The 21,431-nt window shown below is 36.4% G+C and overlaps 1 protein-coding gene across 2 annotated transcripts in view; it reads left to right on the top strand.

Moving 5' to 3' along the window:
- The window catches only part of STPG2 (sperm tail PG-rich repeat containing 2), a 422,672-nt gene that overhangs the window by 36,008 nt on the left and 365,233 nt on the right, over positions 1-21,431 (top strand). For both annotated transcript variants that reach the window (XM_054688086.1, XM_054688085.1), the window contains exons 2-4: positions 2,940-3,052; positions 10,944-11,102; positions 16,120-16,284. In XM_054688086.1, coding sequence (XP_054544061.1) covers positions 2,940-3,052; positions 10,944-11,102; positions 16,120-16,284 — 437 coding nt within the window. The remainder of the gene's footprint in view (positions 1-2,939; positions 3,053-10,943; positions 11,103-16,119; positions 16,285-21,431) is intronic.

Raw genomic sequence — 21,431 nt, 5'->3', positions numbered from 1 at the left:
ATGGTCTCACTCATAGCAGGAATCTAGAAAACTTAAATAAGGGACCAGGAAAATGAATATAAGAAAGTGAAAATCAAAATCAACAAAAAACTATGAACCAGAGACACTTTTTGGGGGGTGGGGCGGGAGGGGAAGGATTGGGGTCAGAATGGGGCGTTTGCAATTGTATGGGGAATATAAAAATAAAATTTAATATTTAAAAAAAAAAAAAAAATAGAGTCCCATTTGCTTGTGTGATTGTTTTGCAATCCTTTACTTTAAACCTATTTTATCCTTGGGATTTAGGTTTTTCTTCTGGACAGAGCAGAAAATTTGAGTCTGTTTTTTGGTCCAAGTAGATTATTCATGTCTTTTAATTACTGAGTTCAGTCCATTTACATTTAAAGTGATTGTTGATATATGATAGTCTGTTGATGCCATTTTATTCTTTTTTTTTTAAATCTCAGTGATATATTGAGTTCCCAGTATGTCCAGATATGTGCTAAATATTACATATCCATAATTGCTAGGTTATTTGCATACCTGTTTATAGAAAATGAACATATTAATTTTAATATCAGGACCATTTCCCTTAGAATGTCCACATGCAATTCCTGACCACAATTTTAAGAGATGATTTTTTAAATTTCTGATAGTCATCACTGATAGAAAATATTATTCATGTGAATTTGTTTGTATTTTTTTATTATTATTTTTTTAAATTTTATATGGATGGATCATGCTCAGTGAAATAAGCCAGAAAGAAAAAGAAAAATACCTGATGGTCTCACTCACAGCAGGAATTTAGAAAACCTAAATAAGGGACCAGGAAAAATACTAATTATAATAAAGTAAAAATCAAAATCAACAAGTAACTAAAAACCAAAGACACACTGCAGGACTGCAGGGTGGGGGGGGAGGAGGGACTGAGATCATAGCAAGGGGGGGTGGGAATTGTATGGGGACTATAACCAAGATGAAAATGCATACCATGTGCAAAATGAAAAATGATGTAAAATATATATAAGATGCCTTTTTATTCTTAATTTTGAGTGTCAATCTATTTCTCTATTTTGTTTTTTGTGAATGTTGCTTTTTGGTTTCAATATTTAAGCTCCTTTCAATAATTCTTGGAGGGGTGTTTTAATGCTTGCAATCTCCTTGAGCTTCTCTGTGTCTGAAAAGGCCTTTATTCCTCCTTTGTATGTATCAAGAAGAGAGTCTCGCAGGATAGAGTATTTTTGGCTGACAGTTTTTCTCTTTAAGTATTCAGAAAACTCCATTCCATTGTCTCTTCACTCATAGTGTTTCTTCACAGAAGTCTTATGTTAGCCTCATATGTATACCTTTATAGATTATCGTTTTTTTTTTTTTCTCCTTGCCAGCTTCAGTGTTCTTTCTTTGTCCTGAGATTTTGGAAATTTCATTACTATTTTTCTTGGTGTTGATCTCATTTTATGCAGATATGCTGGCATTGTTAGCTTCTTGATTTGGTTCTACTCTAGGTTTGGAATTTTTTTCCTGAATTATTTCTTTAAAATACATTTTTTGTTACTTTTGCACTCTCTACCCACTCTGGTATTCACATTATTCTTATGCTGCCTTATCTTGTAGATTTGGATAGTGCTTGGAGTATTTCTTCATTTTTTTAAGTATTGTCTTTTTCTTCTCTACCTGGGTTCTTTGTATATTTGCTTCTTCAATTACACTGACTTTTTCTTCCACTTAATCTGTTTTGCTTCAATTACTTTTTTTCAGAATTTTCATCTCCTGTATTTCTCTTTTGAAATCTTAAAACTCTATTTTTATCTTATTTAGAACTTCATTTTCTGTTGTTAGTTCATTAATTTCATTTCTATGGACATTCATGTCCTCCTGAGCTTTTTCTATTTCTTTGAATTTCTTTTTTTTTTTTAAAGATTTGTTTGTTTATTTATTTTTTTATACAAGAACTGGATACAGACCAGATGTGCGGGAAGGTGAGAGGATTCACTAGAGACAGAGCAGGAAACAGAACAGGCAGACTGACGAAATACACTGCTGAGGGGAGCAGTGGGCATGACAGGAGAGGTCTGCCATGCTATGTGGGACCCTCACTGGCTGGGATGAAACCAGTGCTGCAGAGGCTGTGGAGAGCTTCACAGCGTGGTGCTCAACAGCCTGTGCCACCAGGAGAGGCCCTTCTTTGAATATCTTTATCTTTGCAATTCTAATCTCTGTATCTGAAATGGAGAACATAATTTCCATGTCTATGAATTGGATTCTGGTGATGTGTTCTCTCTTGAGTTGTACTTTTTTTCTGGGGGACTCCTGTTGCCATTTGTTGGGTTTTTCCTTCTGCCCACTATTAGCTTTGGATGCAGTCACTTTATGTGGGTTTTCTCTGGGCATAGCTTCTTCTCATTACTGGTCAGGGTTCTCACCTATTTGGGTGAGCTGTTGGTGGAGTCTCATGGGAGGCCATGAGGCCTCTGGTCTCTCTGACTTACTTCCTGGTACATTTCTGGCATCCCACATGTCTGAGCAGGTGCTGGCAGGGATCTCGTGAGAATTCACAAGGACTCTGTATACTTTGGCAGGCACTGACTTGGTCCCTTAGAAGGTACTGAGGCCTCTGTTGTTTGAGCAGTGGCTGGCATGGTCTTGTTGAAGGTCTCAAGGTCTCTGGCTGCTCTAACACCCTCTATAAACTGGGTCCAGGGTCTCACTTATTTGAGTGGTGTCTGGCAGGTACTTGATGAGGGTTGCCAGGTCTCTACTGGTCTGAATGGTGGCTTGTGAGGGTCTTATGATGTCTCTCTTGACATTGGAGGTGGTTGGTGGGGCCTTTCAAGGCATCTGGATGCTCTGGCACCATCCCCAAACTGGTCTCAGGTCTCACCAGTCTGGGCTGGGGCTAGCAGGGTCTTTCAGACTAGGATCTTATTTTATCTAACAGAGATACAATTTTACTTTTATAGGTGGCTATGCACCCTTTCTTTCTTTGGCTGCCAGAGAAAGTACTTTTACTCTTGCCTCTAACATTGAGAAAGTTGCTCCAGGCCCAGGATATTATAATATTTCAAAAACACAGGTAAGTTCAAAATAGTTATTATATTTGCTTGAGTTAATATATATCTTAGATTTTCCCTCTAATAAGCTAAATTATCATTTGTCATATTTTCTTTTCCTATTATCTTCTTTCTCTTTTCAATTTATAACTTGTAATTAGGAATACAAAATAATTTGTTGTATGTTGATTGTCTGGTTGGCAATTATTGTATATATTCTTTAAGTCACAAAACATTGTTACATGCTTCATGGTCCTTAAGATTCTCTAACTGAAGAATGAGACTATCATATGAATTTTGGACTATGAAAGTTGTGCAAATGATTGAGTATGTAGAGAAGGATGGCAACAGAGTGAATAAATTTGCTTGTATGTCATACTCTATAATTACAGATATTACCATTTTCTCATGTATTATTTCTATGCAGTTTCTGATCAGAATACATTTGACAGTCCTTTCATGTTTGGAAACAGTGAATGTTACACTAGCATCTTCAAAATCATTAACATAAAATTTTACCCTTTTCATTAAATTTTTTATACATATGTAATGATTCTAGGCTGACCCTAGCAGATATTTAGATTTCCTTTTGGAGACCAAGATGAAATAAATGATGCATTAGTTTTTGCATTAGACTTCTTCAATTAGCTATAGTGACCACTTTATCAATTAGGGATTTTTTTGCAGGCAATAAAATAGATTTCTCAATAGATTGTAAAAGAATGTTGGGTGCAGGACTTCCCTAGTGGCACAGAGGTTAGACAGCGCTGTCAAGCTACTGCCAGCCCCTACAGCATGGGTTCCATCCCCAGCTGGCCACGGAGATAACCCACATGGCACAGCAGAAATCTTCTGTCTTGCCTGTTGCCCCCCCTAGCAGTGTATTTCAGTAGATCTACCTGTTCTGCCCCCCCTCCATTCTCTCTGGTGAATCTTCTTTCCCCCCTGCATCTCTGGCTTACACCCCAGTTCTTGTATGCATAAATAAATAAATCTTAAAAAAATTTGGGTGCCTAATAGATTTGAAGGAAGAATTAAACAAGAAAGATCTAAAGGAAAAACAAGACTAGGATAATTTTATATATTTTAGTAGTGGGAACTTCTGTGCCATATGATAGGCAACCACCATTAAATAACTTAATTCTGTAACTTCCTTCCATTTTTAAAAATGTGTTTCTCCACTCAATATTAGCATTCCTAGTAAGGGGAATATGATTGATTCACTTTCATTTTGGACCCTGTGATTCCTGGTGTAGGACACTCTATCCTTTGAAGCGCTTTTAAAGGCGCAAAATGTGGGAGGTGTTTGATTGTTACACTGATGGGGAGTAAGCTGTAGAGAGCAGATAATAGAAGATATACTGGGCAGATGAAAACAATAGATTATTATTACATTAATCCCCTTTACTGTCCTGTTTTTTTTCTTTCTTGCATGTGCATGTACACACAGAGTTATTCATATACATAAACAATTTATTTATTTTTTTAAGATTTATTTATTTATTTATACAAGCACTGGGTACAGTCAGAATCACGAGAGTGTGAGAGAATTCACCAGAGCCAGAGCAGGGAACAGAACAGACAAACTGATGAAATACACTGCTGAGGGGAGCAGTGGGCATGGCAGCAGAGATCTGCTGCGCCATGTGGGTCCCTTGCCGGCGGCCGGGGATCGAACTGGCACCGTAGAGGCTGTGGGCAGCTTTGCAGCCCAGCACTCAACCACTGCACCACCAGGGGAGGCCCTACATAAATAATATAAAAGTGTAATTATTTTATGTATAATCCTCATGTATATCTCTGTAGAAGGAGCCAAACTAATATCTACCTACTGCATTTACAGATGATAATACCGTGTCACTACAAATTGAATTCTGTCTATTTTTTTTAAAGATTTATTTATTTATACAAGCACTGGGGTACAGGCCAGATGCGTGGGAGGGTGAGAGAATTCACCAGACACAGAGCAGGGAGCAGAACAGGCAGAAGGACTGAAGTACACTGCTGAGGGGAGCAGCGGATGAGACAGGAGAGGTCTGCCTCACCATGTGGGAATCTCCCTGGCCGGCCAGGAATCGAACCCGAGCTGCAAAGGCTGTGGATAGCTTTACGGCACTGTGCTCCATGTGTTGGGCCATTGGTGAGGCACTCTGTTCTCCATATTAAGACTACTTTTTGTTTTTTCAAATCTTGTTTCATGTTCATCTTACATACTATAAATTATATAGAATATATAAGGTGAGATATTATAAAGTTTGTGATGGAGTATGGAATCTGGAGCTAGACTACCTAGATTCAGAATATATCTTTGCCATTTCCCAGGTGTGATTATCTTAACCACCTAATCTCTTTGAACCTTGCTTTCCTCATATGTTAGGGGTAATGACTGTAGATATTTTCTAAGAATTAAATGTACCAGTGAATTAAAATAGTGCGTGGTTATAATTACTATTCCAAAAAATTTAACCATTATCAGTGTTATAATTTTGCAATAGAAAGAGGGAAAATGAAAAAAAAAATGGTGCTGGAAACAAGAAAATATAGGTGTAGACTTGTTTTTCATAACTGATCATGAGACAGAGAGTACTCGTTCCATGTTCCATTTCTCTTCAATTAGGACTTTATATCATGCAGTTCTCAGTTTTGTGGTATGACCAAAATCTTCAGTTCTGAGAAGTCTGAATTCTTGGTTCTCAGGCTCTTTCTTAAACCTTTCAATAAACTTGCTCTTAGTAGTTTCATTGGGCATTTTTCTGTGAGGAAGTTATACAGGATGTTCCTGTGTTTGATCCTACCACCCACTTCTTGGCTCTCACAAGTGATGTTTTTGTCAGGGTTAATCTTTTAGCCAGTGTGTTGGCCAACTACCCTTATTTTGCTCTCTTTTTGTCATGAAGAGCCTGGGACGATTAGTTGATGTTCTCTACTTTAAATTCAGTGGAACATCTGTTGTTCTCTTGAGTCTTAAAATTTCCAGCATATTAGGGGACCAACTATTAAAAAATTGCTAGTGTGTAATTAGATATGATCATTAAGAGTGTCACCCCCCCACTTCTCTCCAGGACCCACATATTAGCGTATTATGATAGTAGTGGCAAAAGTTCTATATATTGACTGCTGGTTAAAGCCTTTACTTAATCTTGCAAGACAGTACCTCAGTATGGAAACAGGAAATTATAAATGCTATGCTAGAAAAAGCACATAGGAGATATTCATAAGCAAACTATTGAGGATTGATTAGGGAAGAGTTCCTGAAAACTTAAGAAAAGAGGGGTAAGTCCCAGAGACAGGCACTGAAAAGAGAAGCATGTTAGGCAGCATGAGTCCAGGTGTTTTTAAATCCAAACTTTTTATAAGACCTTTAAATGCAAACTTTTAATTTTTTTTAAAGATTTATTTATACATACAAGAACTGGGGTATAGGCCAGAGGCGTTGGGGGTGAGAGGATTCACCAGAGACAGAGTCAGAGTGGAGGAACAGAACAGGCAGACTGACTGAAATACGCTGCTGAGGGGAGCAGTGGGCAAGCCAGGAAAGGTCTGTTGCACCATGTAGGTAGCTCCCTGGCTGGCTGGGGATAGAACTCGTGCTCCAGAAGCTGCGGATAGTTTCACAGTGGTGTGCTTAAGCCCTTGCGCCACAAGGGAGGCCCTAAATCCAAACTTTTTATAAGACTTTATATCATCCTTTTTTTTTCCATTTGTCACATCCTAGTTCACTCTGTCAAAATCAGTTTTCCAGCCATATAGAAGTTCTATACCATCTCCCAAAAAATACCAGGACCCATGTAACCTAACATACTTCTTCTTTTAGTGCCTGTCTTTGTGACTTACCCCTCTTTCCTGAAGTTTTCAGTACAAACATTAATTCTGTTTGTATTCCATTACTGTATGGTTTTGATTATTACAGATTCATAGTACAGTTTGAAGTATGGGGAAATTATACCTACATTTTTTGTTTTTGTCAGGATTGCTTGGCTGTTAGTCTTCTGTTGTTCCATATAAATTTCAGTTATGTTTTTTCTACTTTTAGTAGGACTTGAATTGACTATGGCTTTTGGTAATATGGCCATTTTAGCAATGTCAATTCTTCTAATCTATGAGCATGTAATATCTATTCATTTATGTTTTTCTTTTTGTGTTACTTAACAATGCCTGTAGCTTTAATTATGTAAGTCAATAAACTTTGTTAAATGTATTGTTAGCTAAAGGGGAGTGTTGATTTTTTCTTCTAGTTGTTTGTTTACTACTAATGCCCAACATACTATTGGAAGTCCTAGCAAGAGAAATTAAGCAAGAGAAAGATTTAAAAAGGAATCCAATTTGGGAAAAATACGTAAAATTATCACTATTTTAGGATCACATGATAATACACATAAACAAAAACATGAAAGAGTCCATTCATAACTATTAGAAACAGTAATCAGTACAGTATGGTTTTATTTTATGTTTTGGCTTTTGATGGCTTTTGTAACTGCTTAAACCTGTTGTGGCATTTACTGAGCCAGCAGAGTGTGAGAGGAGCCTGGTGTGAATGCATTTGTGGGGGAGGGCTGTATTTTGCTTGTAGCACCACCATACCCCTCCTCAGGCATTTCTTAGCTGAGACTGTGGTGTGTACACTTCAGTGCTCTTCATGATGTCAGTACCATCTCTGAAGGGGTAGGGGAGGGGAAGTGAATACCAGAGCACTGTTTATATTCTCCTTCCTGGGGATCTAGCTTGTGTGTGGAACATTTCCGCTTCTCTCCATGTATTTCCTCTAAATCAAGGTTTTGTGCCTCCACACCATGACTGAGCCAGTTGACCTACTCTCAGTCACCCTGCACTATATTGTCAGGGCTTTTATCTTCACCCACCTCCTATTTAACAAACCATGGCCCTTCTGTGTGTATCCTCTGTACAGTCTGTTGGTACTGATGTGCAAGGTTTGTTCTAATTTTGCCTGAAGTCACAGGAGTTTCTGGGTGAGTGTTTCTCTGGTTAGCTATGAGATGATTTTTTCAGCAATTAAGCAGGAGCTTCCTCTGACATCTTTCTGCACCAAGCACACTGGGTTTTAGGGAATCAAAATCTGAAGGAATCTATTTTCTATATAATTTTACTTTATATCTAAGTTGTAACATTAATGTTTTTGGTAAAATTATTATCTGTCATTATGTACCCAATGTCTTTAGACATAGGTGTTCCGGTCATATTAAAATAGCAGTCAAGTACTGAATTGGCTATAACTTAAATCATTGTTTTCTTTTTTTTTTTTTAATACCATTGTGTATTTCTTAGAAACTGAATAAATATGAACCCAAATAGAGGTATGTTCAGTTATGAAAATTCTTAATCAAATGCCAACCACTGCATTTTGAACCATTTCTGAAATGATTGCAATGTAACTATTTATTAAACTTGTATTTTATTTAAATTCACCAACTATTAATCAGTTAATAATTTTCTGATTTTAAAGGATCCAGATATTTGGCATCTAGAGCCATGAAAGATTCCTGCCAGTGTCTTTTCTGTTATAATCAAAGTTTAAAAATAATCTTAGTAGGAAACCATTGTTGCCAGTAAGTGTCCTTAAACATAAAAAGCCTTCCTCTGTGGAGAAATGTCTTTTGAGTTCTTCTGCCCATTTTTTTTTTTAAGATTTATGTATTTATTTATACAAGCATTGAATACAATCATAAGTGCAGGAGGGTGAGAGAATTCACCAGAACCAGAGCGGGGAACAGAACAGGCAGACTGGTGAAATACACTGCTGAGGGGTGCAGCGGGCATGGCAGGAGAGGTCTGCATGCCATGTAGGACCCTTGCCGGCCAACTGGGGATCAAACAGGCGCTGCAGAGGTTGCAGGCTGCTTGAAGCAGCCCAGGGCTCAACCACTGTGCAACTGGGGAGACCCTCTGCCCATTTCTTGACTGGATTGTTTATTTTGTTTTTGTTGAGCCCTGTGAGTTCTTTGTATATCTTTGTGATCAGTCCCTTATCAGTTGGATGGAGTGCAAAGATTTTTTTCCCAATCAGTGTGGTGTCTTTCTATTTTGGTTAATGTCTCTTTGGCTGTACAGAAACTTTTCAGTTTGATGTGATCCCAGGTGTTTATCTTTGCCTTCACTATCACTGCTATGGGTGATGAGTCTTTAAAGTTGTTTCTGAGATGTATGTCTTGTAGTGTTTTACCTATATTTTCTTCTATATATTTTATGGTGTCAGGTCTTATGTCCAGTTCTTTTATCCATTTTGAGTTGATTTTTGTGCACGGTGAGAGGTAGTAGTCTAGTTTCATTTTTTTGCATATGGAGGTCCAACAGGCATATGAAAAAATGTTCAACATCCCTTATCATCAGGGAAATGCAAATCAAAACCACATTGAGATACCACCTTACACAAGTAAGAATGACACATCAAAAAATAAGCAACAACAAGTGTTGGTGAGGATGCGGTGAAAAAGGATCTCTCCTACATTGCTGGTGGGAGTGCAAACTGGTCTGACCATTGTGGGAAGCTGTCTGGAGGTTCCTCAGTCTACTAAAAATGGAGCTACCATACAACCCGGCAATTCCACTACTAGCGATCTACCCAAAGGACACAAAAACAGTGATTCAAAAGAGCACCTGTACGCCTATGTTTATTGCAGCTCTATTTACATTAAATAAAACCTAAAAACAACCCAGATGCCCAAAAATAGATGACTGGATCAAGAAGATGTGGTATATATACACAATGGAATATTATTCAGCAATCAAAAAAGATAAACTCATGCCATTCACAGCAATGTGGATGGAGCTAGAAGGAATTATGCTTAGTGAAATAAGCCAGAAGGAAAAAGAAAAATATGGGAGGGTTTCACTTATAACAGGACTATAGGGGAAACAAATAAGACATCAATGTAAAAAAAAACAATACAAAACACAACAAAGCAAAAACAGACAATTATAAAGCAGAGACATACTGCAGGGGAGGAAGAGGGAGCAGGGTGAGAGGAGGGAGGGAGGTGCACAGGGGACTGTGGTGATGGTGCATGAGTGCCTTGGGGAAGGAAATTCTATGGGGACTCAATCTGAGGGGGTGGGGGAAAGCAAATATTTTCTGAAAAAATTTGAAAAATGATAAATGTTAAAAAAATGTATAAAATAAAAAAATGTTCAAAAATAGATAAATAAGTAAAAATAAAAAAACTTAAAAAAGCAAAAAATGTTATCTATGAAGCAAGTTGGGAAGGTTTATACTTCCCAACTTTTACTGCAATATGAATACTAGCATTTTTATTTGTCATCAGAGGAACAAATTCTCTGTGGGCTTGTAAACATACCCTCTATTCTTGCTTTACAATTTTAAAATTATTTTATCTCTGATTACAGTTTTGAAACTCCAATTTCTTGTATCTCATAGATTAAGTATGTAAAATTTTAATTTTGAGTTTGAAGTTAAAATAGAGCTATAGGACCTCCCTGGTGGCGCAAGGGGTTAAGATGCAACCTATGAAGCTGTCCCCAGCCTCTGCAGCATGAGTTTGATCCCTGGCCCACCATGGAGCAGCCCACATAGTGCAGAAGACTGCTCCTGACTTGCCTGCTGCTCCCCTCAGCAGTGTACTTCAGTCAATTTGCCTGTTCTGCTCCCCACTCCGTCTTTGGTGAATCCTTTCACCACCTCCCCCACACCACTGGCCTATACCCCGGCTCTTGTATGCATAAATAAACCAATCTTTAAAAAATATAAAAAAAATAAAACAGCTATATAGTTTTCACTTCCACTTAATGCCCTCTTTTACTAGAATGGTCTTCAATCAAGAGCCTTAATTTTCTCAGCTTGAGTTTAAATCTATTTGTTTATATTAATATTTAATATTTATCAAGTAGCTGTTAATTATAATGTGTTTCTTTAATCGTTCTGTATTTTTCTTTCCAATTTAGTATAATGTAAAAGGAGGCCATAGTCTACAAAATCGGGAGATACGTTTTCAGAAGTTTATTTCAGATAGTCCAGGACCAGCAAGCTATGATCAACCTTATCTTGGACCATTAGGTACCATGAACAGAAAAGTGCTAGAGACAAAAGAACATCTTCAATCAGTATGTTGGTATTTTAAGTTTTTCTTCTAATGACATTATTAATTAAAGTAAAATATAAAATACTAGTATTTTATGTAATATCAAATACTTTTAAAGGGACCTATAAAATGAGCAGGTTTATTAGTATCCATATTGTAGTTAATTAGTTATTAAATGAATACTCAATTTTAAGAACTTTATTTTTTAACTGTTTTGGCATCTAACTTAATTTTTGCTTTTGATAAATTTATAGTCACTTTCAATGTCTATGGTGAAGAGAAAGTAAGAGAGGTTAAAAATAAAAATCTGGATGGTTTTCATATACATATGTGAATTTCTGTTTTAAGTAACATTAAAATGAAACTTAAAGCATTGTTCCCTAATTAAGTAAAAACAATAAAATTTAGATGGGAGATAGCTAGCTAGCTAGCTAGCTAGATATACACATATGTAAAACTACTGCTGCACGATGAAATGTGACAGATTCTAAATTGATGATCATGTAATTAAAGGCCATATGAAATTTTTCTTTCATTTATTTATTGTTTTTTAAACACCCTTGTTTATTATTTGATACTGTGGGATTTCTCCCATCAGGTGTGGTCACTATAGTTTTCTAAGCACCAAATTGTCCACAGTCCTTCTCCACACTCCTTGCACCCTGCTCCCCACTTGTTCTTGACTCTCCCCCACCTTTTCTACTTCCCCCTCCTAAATGTCTCAATCTTTGTCTGCTTTCAAGGATCAGTATTATAGTAGGTCTTTGTCTTGTTTCTCTAGATTCCACATATAATTGAAAACTTTTGTTATTTATCTCTTTTCCTGACTTGCTTCACTTGAAGTAATCCCTTTTAGTTCCATCCATGTTGCCACAAATGGAATAAGTTTATTATCTTTTTTGGTTGCTGAGTAGTATTCCATTGTGTATATGTAGCACATCTTCTTGACCCACTCATCTTTTCTAGGACATTTATGTTGTTTCCATATCTTGGCTATTATAAAGAGTGCTGCTATAAACATGGGAGTGCAGGTTTTCTTTCAAATAATTTTTTTTTTTGTTCTTTGGATAGATACCAAGGTGTGGGATTTTGGGTTGAATATTAAATCCATTTTTATTCTTTAGAGGCATCTCTTAACTTCTTTCCTTAGGGACAGGACCAGTCTATACCCAACCAAAAGTGTAACAGGGTTCCTTTTTCTCCATGCCCTTGCAACACTTGTTGTTTGCAGTTTTTTTTTTGATATGGTGTAGATGTGAGATGGCTTCTCATTGTGGTTTTGCTTTGTATTTCCTTGAAAATAAGTAATGATGAGCATTTTTCATAAGTCTGTTGGCCGTCTGCATGTAAGAACTGGGGTATAAGCCAGAGGTGCAGGGGATGAGAGGATTCACCAGAGACAGAATGGGGAACAGAACAGGCAGACTGACTGAAATACACTGCTGAGGGGAGCAGCTGACAAGACAGGAGTGATCTGCTGCACTATGTGGGTAGCTCCCTGGTTGGCCAGGAATTGAACTCGTGCTGCAGAGGATGCTGATAGCTTCCCAGGGTGTTGTGCTTAAACACTTGTGCCACCAGGGATGCCTCTTCTGAGATTTTTATTGAGATTGCATTGAATCTATAAACTTTTGTGGTAGTTGGCAATTTTAACAATATTGTAGAATTATCTTTCTAGTCCTTAATGTCTTCTATTTCTTTTAAAAATGTTTTGTAGTTTTCTTTGTATATAGCCTTCACTTCTTTTGTTAGATTTATTCCGATGTATTTTTTTTTTCAATGAGATTATAAATGGGATGGCTTTCTTAATTTCTTCTTCTAGTTCATTATTTGTATATAGGAAGATAAATCATTTATTTGTGTTGATTTTGTAGCCTTCCACTTTGCTGAACTAGTTTTATTGTTTCGATTCATTTTTCTGTGGTATCTTTGGAGTTCTGTAGGTATATTATCATATCATCTAAAAATAATTTAGCTTTACTTATTCTTTCCCAATTTGTATTCCTTTTATTACTTTCTCTTGGCTAATTGCTCTAGCTGGGACTTCTAATACTATGTTTAACAGTGGTGGTAAGAGTAGACATCCTTGTCTTATACCAGATCTTAGTGATAGGTTTTCAGTTTTTCAGCATGGAGAATGATAGTAGCTGTTTGGGTTTGCAATATATGGCTTTTATAATGTTAAGATACATTCCATTTATTCCTCATTTTTCAAGGGTTTTCATCATAAAAGATTCTGAATCTAATCATGCTTCTTAGTTTCTATTGAATAATCATGGTTTTTACTTTTCTTTTTGTTGATATGGTGTATTAGATTGATTTTCAATGTTGAACCATCCTTGTGTTTCTGGCATAAGTCCCACTTGATCATGGCGTATAATCTTTGTAATGCATTCTTGGATTTGGTTTGCTAAGATTTTATTGAGGAATTTAGAATCTGTATTTGTTTTGGAGATTGGTCTGTAGTTTTCTTTCTTTGTGTTCTTTGGTCAGTTTTGGTATTTGTGTAATATTGGCTTCATAAATGAGTTTGAATGATAGAGGTTATTTTGTGTTTGAAGGTTTGGTAGAACTAACTTGTGAATCCATCAGGTGTTGTGTGAGTTTTGATTACTGTTTCAATTTCCTTGTTTGTAATCTTTTTTTTTCCTTCAAGTTTTCTTTTCTCTATTATGTTATGATTATTTAATTCTAAGAATCTCTACTTTTTTTGGTTGTTGAACTTGTTTGCATAAATGTTTATAGTAATCACTTATTATCTGCTGAATTACTGCAGTATCAGTTATAACTTGTCTTTCATTTTGATCCTATGTTTTGAGTTTTCTCCCCTCTCTAAGAGAGCCTGGCTAAAGGTTTGCCTGTTCTGTAGTTTTTGGAAGAACTGACTTTTGGTTTCATTGATCTTTTGGGCTGTATTTTTTGTTTGCTATTTTATTTCTTTCTATTGTAATGATTATTGCCTGATTTTTGGTTCTTTCTCTAGTTCCTTGATATTAGGGACAAAGTTGTTTGTGCTCTTTCTAATTTCTTAAATGTGGGCCTGTGTTACTCTAATAATTCATTCTTAGAACTGCTTTAGCTATGTCCCATATATTCTGAAAGGTTTTGTCTTCATTGTCATGTTCCTTGAGATATTTTTAAATTTATCCTTTCATTTCCTCATTAACCCATTGGTTGTTGAATAGTGTATCACTTGGTCTCCATGTATTAAACTTTTTCCTTGTTTTCTTTCTGTAGTTAATTTGTCGTTTAGTACCTTTATGGTGAGAGAAGATAATTGTTACGATTTCTATCCCTATGAAGTTGTTGATGTTTGTCTTGTGTCTTAGTATGTGATCAGTCTTGAATAATAACACAGGTACACTTGAGGAAAATAATAACACAGATGCACTACTTTTCAGCATAGTATTAGAAGTCCTAGCTAGGGCAATTATAAGAGAACATAATAAAAGGAATCCAAATTGGGAAAGAAGTAAACCTATCATTATTTGTGGAAGACATGATAACATACATATGTAAAGAACCCCAAGACTCCACAGAAAAATGTATTGAAGTTATAAATCAGTTCAGCATAGTGGCAGTATACAAAATCAACATATTAAAAAAATCAGCTTCATTGCTTATAATTTAGAAGCACAGGATCTCTTCGGTATTGTTGCCATATCACACCCACTAACAGGACACTAAAGTCCCTCACCATAGTCCATTGTGTTCCCTTCCTACTTAGTTCTTCCCCTTTCACCTCCCCTTTTGGTTGCCTCAGTTGTATAGTCATATTTCTAGGGTAATTAATCTTTAAAAGTGGTGAATGAAGGGGAAGCCATTTTAACTTTGGTAATCAAGCTCATAAGTACTACTAAAATTATGTAATAATTGTCTCTAATGATAACAAAAATTTTGCAGTGATAGTATGTTTACATCATGTTTATGTCAAGCATGTGTGCATTCAAGTATAACATTTATTTATTTAAATTTTATTTTTGAGTAGAAGAACTGGTATGTAGACCAGAGGTGTTGGGGGTGAGGATTCATCAGAGACAGAGTGGGGAGCAGACCAAGCATATTTATTTACATACACTGCAAAGGGGTGCAGCGGGTGAGACAGGAGAGGTCTGTTGTGCCATATGTGGGTTAGCTCCCTAGTCAGGGATTGAACTCAGGTCATAGCAGTGATAGTGCTGAGACTGAACTCTTAGGACACCAGAGGCCCACATTTATTTGTTTAATTGGAATCTATAGATGATTGACAATTTTAATAAATAATTTTTCAGTTTTCCAAATAATTTAAATGCCAGTATTTTATTTGATAGATTTTATACTGACATTTCTATTATGTGGTATTCCTTCCTGTTTTTACATAATTATTATATATTTTACACTAAAGGAAATTTTGGAACTAGAATAATTACACTAAAGTGCCTCAATTTGACAATGATATCTTGTGAATTTTTGCATGACTCCTCTTAGTATTAAATTCATATATGTATGCAACTTCTTACACATATATATCGCATAACTTAGCTGTTATCATAAATTTAGTTTTATATTTTAATTTTGTATTATGTCATAGAAATTAGAAATTTTCCTTGTGCATAGTCTGCAAAATAGGATATTTATACAGTGGACTGGTAGAATGGAGAAAAGTTATTAACTGGGAAGGGTAAAGTCAGGAATTGTTTCAGAAAAATTAAGGTTGTATTTGCCTGGAAATACAGGCATAAGGAACCACTTTGAACTATAGGAATGGAGGCCTGTTTTTGGAATTTACGATACTTCACTTATAAAGCAAGAGAAGTGAGACAAGTGAGAGAGAATACTTGCTTCATAAGGTTACTCTAATAATAGTATCTTTGCTTATACTTTGAGACTTGAATTCACTCTGTTAAATTACTATTATAAAACAGATATTTTTGGGTTTTTTTATGAAACTCATTAACTTAAAATTTAATAGCTATCTTTTAGAAAATTATATTATTTGTTCTTTATTCCTTATACCCTTGCCTTTCCCTTTGAATAAATACATAAATGTTTTCCTACAGAAAATTTCAAGGGCACTTACAATCTCCAGAAGATTTGAAGTTCCTTCAATTCCTTCTTGTGGACAGTCATATGGTTATGATATAAAGGAGGATGGAAGTATAAAAAAACATTTTCCAGCTGATAGTGACAGCACTCTAGGGCCGGCATACTATAAACCTCACTTTGTAAGTATAATGCATATCCTATTGACTAGATCTGTTTAGAGCACTGAGTAGTTTTCCATTGTGTTTATATGCCATATCTTCTTGATCTACTCATCTGTTTTGGGGTACTTAGGTTGTTCCCATAGCTTGGCTATCATAAACAGTGCTGCAAAGAACATGGGAGTGCAAGTTTCCTTTTGAATTGGTGTTTTTGTATTATTTAGATAGATTCCTAGAAGTGGAATTGCTGGGTCCTGTGGCAGATACATTTTTAATGTTTTGATACACCTCCATACTGCTTTACAGGGGTGTTGGGCCAATCTAAATTTATTTAATAATGTAGAAAGGGCCCCTTTTCTCCAAACCTTCAAAAATGCTTGCTGTTTCTGGTCTTTTTGATATGAGTCATTCTCACAGGTGTGAGGTGGTATCTCATTGTGGTTTTGATTTGCATTTCCTTGATCATACATCATAATGAGTATATTTTCACATGCCTGTTTGCCATCTGAATGTCTTCTTGGGAGAAGTGTCTGTTTAGATCTTCTGCCCATTTTTTGGTTAGATTGTTTTCTTTTTGTTAAGTTGTATAAGCTCTTTGTAGATCTTTGAAATCAATCCTTTATCTGATATATTGTCCTCAAGTAGTTTCTCCCATTCAGTAATGTGTCTCTTTGTTTTGGTCACTTTCTCTTTCTCCGTACAGGAGTTTTAGTTTTTACTTAAATTTAGTTCCAGTTGTTTATTTCCCTTTCTCCTGGAGATGAGTCCATAGAAAAATTTTCTGAGGTTTATGTTAAGGAGTGTATTTCCTATATGTTTCTTCTATGTATACTGTAGTTTCAGGTCATACATCCAAGTCTTTTATCAATTTTGAGTTCATTTTCATATACAGTGTAAGGTAATGGCCTAGTTTTATTTTTTTTAAAGGGACCTGATTTTTTTTAAATATGTATTTATTTATGTATACAAGAACTGGAGTACAGGCAAGAGGTGTGGAAGGGCAAGAGAATTCTCAAGAGACAGAGTGAGTTGTAGAACAGACAGAACGACGGGAAACACTGCTAAGGGCAGCAGTGGGCGAGACACGTGAGGTCTGCTGCACCATGTGGGTTTCTCCCTGGCTGGCTGGGAATCGAACCCATGCTGCAGAGGCTACAGACAGCTTCACAACTCTGTGCTCAACCTGCTGTGCCACAGGGGAGGCCCTCTTTTTTTTTTTTTTAAAGATTTATTAATTTATGCACACAAGAACTGGGATACAGGTGTGTGTGGGGGTGGTGGTGAGAGGATTTGCCAGAAACAGAGCAGGATACAGAACAGGTAGACTGACTGAAATACACTGCTGAGGGAAGCAGTAGGCGAGCCAGGAGAGGTCTGCTGTGCCATGTGGGTCACCTCCCTGTCGGGGACTGACCTGGTACTGCAGCGGCTGCAGAGAGCTTCACATTGCTGTGTCTCAAACCCTTGCACCACCAAGGAGGCCCCCATAGTTTTATTCTTTTGCATGTGACAGAAGCTTCAATGTTCCAGTGTACATACTTTGTTCCTTTATTGTGTATTCTTTGTACATGTGTGTTTTATTTCAGGGCTCTTAATTCTGTTCCATGGTCTATGTGTATATTTTTGTTTCAGTACCATGTAGTTTTAAGTATTATGTGTTTATAGTGTAGTTTGAATTCTGGAATTGTGATACATCAATTTTCTCCCTTTTTAGTCAGGAGAGATTTGGCTATTGAGGTTTTTTTTGTGGTTTCATATGAGTTTCAGTAACCTTTGTTCCACTTCTTTGAACAATGCCACTGGGATTTTTATTGGGCTAGAATTGGATATAAATTGCTTTAGGTAATATGGCCAATTTGACAGTTTTGATCCTTTTTCCACATGAGCAGGCTATATATTTATATTTCTTTGTGTTTTCTTTTCTTTCTTTTAACAGTGTTTTATAATTTTCCATGTATACGTCCTTAAACTCATTTGTTAGATTTATTCCCAGGTATTTAATTTTTTTAGTGAGATTGTAAATGATTTCTTCTTCTTCTTGTTCATTATTTTTATATAAACAATGCAACTGATTTTTTTAATATGTTGATTTTGTATACTGCCACTATGCTGAACTGATTTGTAACTTCAATACATTTTTCTATGGAGTCTTGGGGTTCTTTGCATATGTGTGTTATCATGTCTTCACAAATAATGATAGATTTACTTCTTTCCCAATTTGGATTCCTTTTATTATGTTCTCTTATAATTGCCCTAGCTAGGACTTCTAATACTATGCTGAAAAGCAGCGAGAGTAGACATTCTTGTCTTGTAACAGATTTTAGAGGTAAGGCTTTCAGATTTTTACCAGCAAGAACTGTAGTAACTGTGGTTTTGTCATATATTACCTTAATTATGTTCTCTTATAATCCCTTATTTTCTCAAGGGTTTTCATCATAAATGAATGCTGACTCTTATCAAATGCTTTTCAACATCTTTTGATATAATTTCTTTTTGTTGATGTAGTGTGGCATGCTATATTGGTTGATTTTCAGATGTTGAACTGTGCTTATTTTCCTGGTATAAATCCCACTTGGTCATGGTGTTTAATACCTTTTATTGCATTATTGGATTCAGTTTGCTAAGATTTTATTGAATTTTGATTCTGTGTTTGTGACAGAGATTGTGTTTAGAACTTCTTCTCTCAAAAAACGTGTTTAGAACTACTTCTCTCTAGTTTTTGGAAAGAGTCTAAGCAGGATCAATATTAGTTCATGTATGAAAGTTTGGTAGAACTCACAGTTGAAACCATCTGGTCCTAGATGTTTGTGTTTTGGGGAGTTTGGTTACTTTTCTATTTCCTACTTGTGATGGTTTGTTCAGGTTTTCTTTGTTCCATGTTCAGTCTTTGATGATTGCATAATTTTAAGAATCTGTGCATTTCTGTAGGTGGTTGAATTTGTTTGCACATTACTATCTGTGGTAATCTCTCATATCCTGAATTTTTACGGTGTCTGTTGTTACATTTTCTCTTTGATTTTCGATCATATTTATTTCAGCTTTCTCCTGTTTTTCTTAGTGAACCTAGCTTAAGTTTTGTCTATTTGTTTATCTTTTCAAAGAATCATCATTTGTGTTTCATTGATCTTTGGAACTTTTTTTTAATTTCTACTTTATTTATTTCCACTCTAACTTCTATTATTTCCTTCCTCTTCTGGCCTTTGGATTTTTTTTTTGTTGTTGTTCTTTTCTTTCTAGTTTCTTGAGATTCACAACAAGGTTGTTTGGGTTCATTATAGGTTCTTAATGTGGGCCTGTATTACTTTATATTTCCCTCCTAGAAGTACTTTTACTCTGTCCCATACATTTTGAAAGGTTGTGTGTTCATTATCATTTGCCTTGAGGATTTTTTTATTTCCTCTTTTTATTCCTCATTAACCCAGTGATTATTGAGTAGGAGTAAGAGCCAGTCAACAAAGTAGGATAATGAGGCATCTTTTGCTTTTCTTCTTTTTCCTCCAAACAAACTTTATTTTTACTTCCTTGAACAAAGTTTGCTTCTCTCTGCTTACTTATCTAAAAAGTCTGAGGATTCCAGATGTTAAATAGACCTATAAGACAGCAGACATCTCAAACAAAAGTCAAAGTCCCAGCAACTTAAATTTAGCCACCAAAAGATGCCACAAGCAGAAATCTCAGTAGGAGACCAAAAAAACAAAAACCGTTTGAGTTTCTGAGAATCGCTCCAAGTGGCCTTGATACCAGAATTGTAGGTATTCAGACCTAGTCTCCCAGCCAGGAACGGATCCCAGGCTGCAGGGGCAGCGCTGAATCCCAGCCACTAGACCACCACAGGTTGGTGTCTCATGAAGCCGCCGCAGGAACTTCACAGACACTCAGGCAAGCAAGCAAGAAGAGGCAGGTTTGTTTAGAGAAAGAAGAAGTTTATTGAGGAGCAAAGGAACAGAAATAAAGAGGGACTCCAGGCCAGGGAGTGCCAAGGAAGCCAAAGTGGAGTCGTGTCTCAGGGAATATACACCTTTTCCCCCTAATTATTCTAAAGCTCCACCAGGCTCTTTATGATTGGTTAGTTCTCAGTGGTCTCACTCACTGCCTAAATATCTCTGTGCCCAGAAGTAAGTTTCTGTGTCCCAGCCCTTATCTTTCTATCTTCATTGCCCTTCATTGCCCTGTTTGATTAGTCCCCTTTGGAATTTGTGGCCCTTATCTCTGGAGGCTTCCTTAACTCTCCTGAAGTCCTGGTACAGCCCTTGATGCTGCCTAATTATCCCTAACTTGTCCTAGGATTCAGCCTTATATACCATCTTTGATCTGGCCACATGGTGCAACCTGTGACATCTTTCCAGAAAATTGCTACATAGAACAATTTTCACAAAATCAAACGTGTCAGCAAGTGACTACAAATTGTACTTGTACACACAGAGTTTTTACAAGGCCCAAGCCAGTTTTTCAACAGCAAATATACACATATCTGAAACACACACACTAGAAAAATCAAAAACCACATTTGTGCTGATGGTAGCCAGTGACATGGGGAAGCCACCTTTCCCCATAATGCTGAATGACCATGGATGGCTCTGTCCTGCCAGAGTCACCAAATCTGTTAAGGACAGGGAGAGGGAACCCCAGAACCCCTAAACCTGCCTGTTCTAAGTAGTTTTTGCCATCTACTGCATCAAGACAAAACATACAAGGCCTTTTGTGATGTGGAATGCTAAGTAGTTGCATATTTGAGCCTTTCTCTAGAGGACCTTATACAATGATTTTTAAGAGTTACATGAGCCTAAACATACCAGCAGGCCACTTGGCTTTCACTAGCTAAGCAGAGGTCATCAAGTACTGCAGAAGCATACACCTGAAAAGTGGCTAGATTCACAGCAAGAGTCTCCCCAAAGTCAGAGAGTAACTGAGGCTTTTGGCAAGTCTGGGGTTTTCATATTTGAATGCAATAAAAGGCTGAACAGATGTCAGTGTGTGATCCTGAGACAAAAGAAAGCGTCTTTATTTATTTATTTTTAAAAATACTTATCTATCTATCTATCTATCTATCTATCTATCTATCTATCTATCTATCTATCTATTTATTTATACAAGCACTGGGTACAGTTAGAAGTGTGGGAGGGTGAGAGAATTCACCAGAGCCAGAGCTGGGAACAGAACAGGTAGAC

Source organism: Talpa occidentalis, unplaced genomic scaffold (assembly GCF_014898055.3).
Source record: "Talpa occidentalis isolate TD23 unplaced genomic scaffold, MPIMG_talOcc4v2.1 talOcc4.6, whole genome shotgun sequence".
Lineage (NCBI taxonomy): Eukaryota > Metazoa > Chordata > Mammalia > Eulipotyphla > Talpidae > Talpa > Talpa occidentalis.
This window is presented reverse-complemented; position numbering and strand designations above follow the sequence as displayed.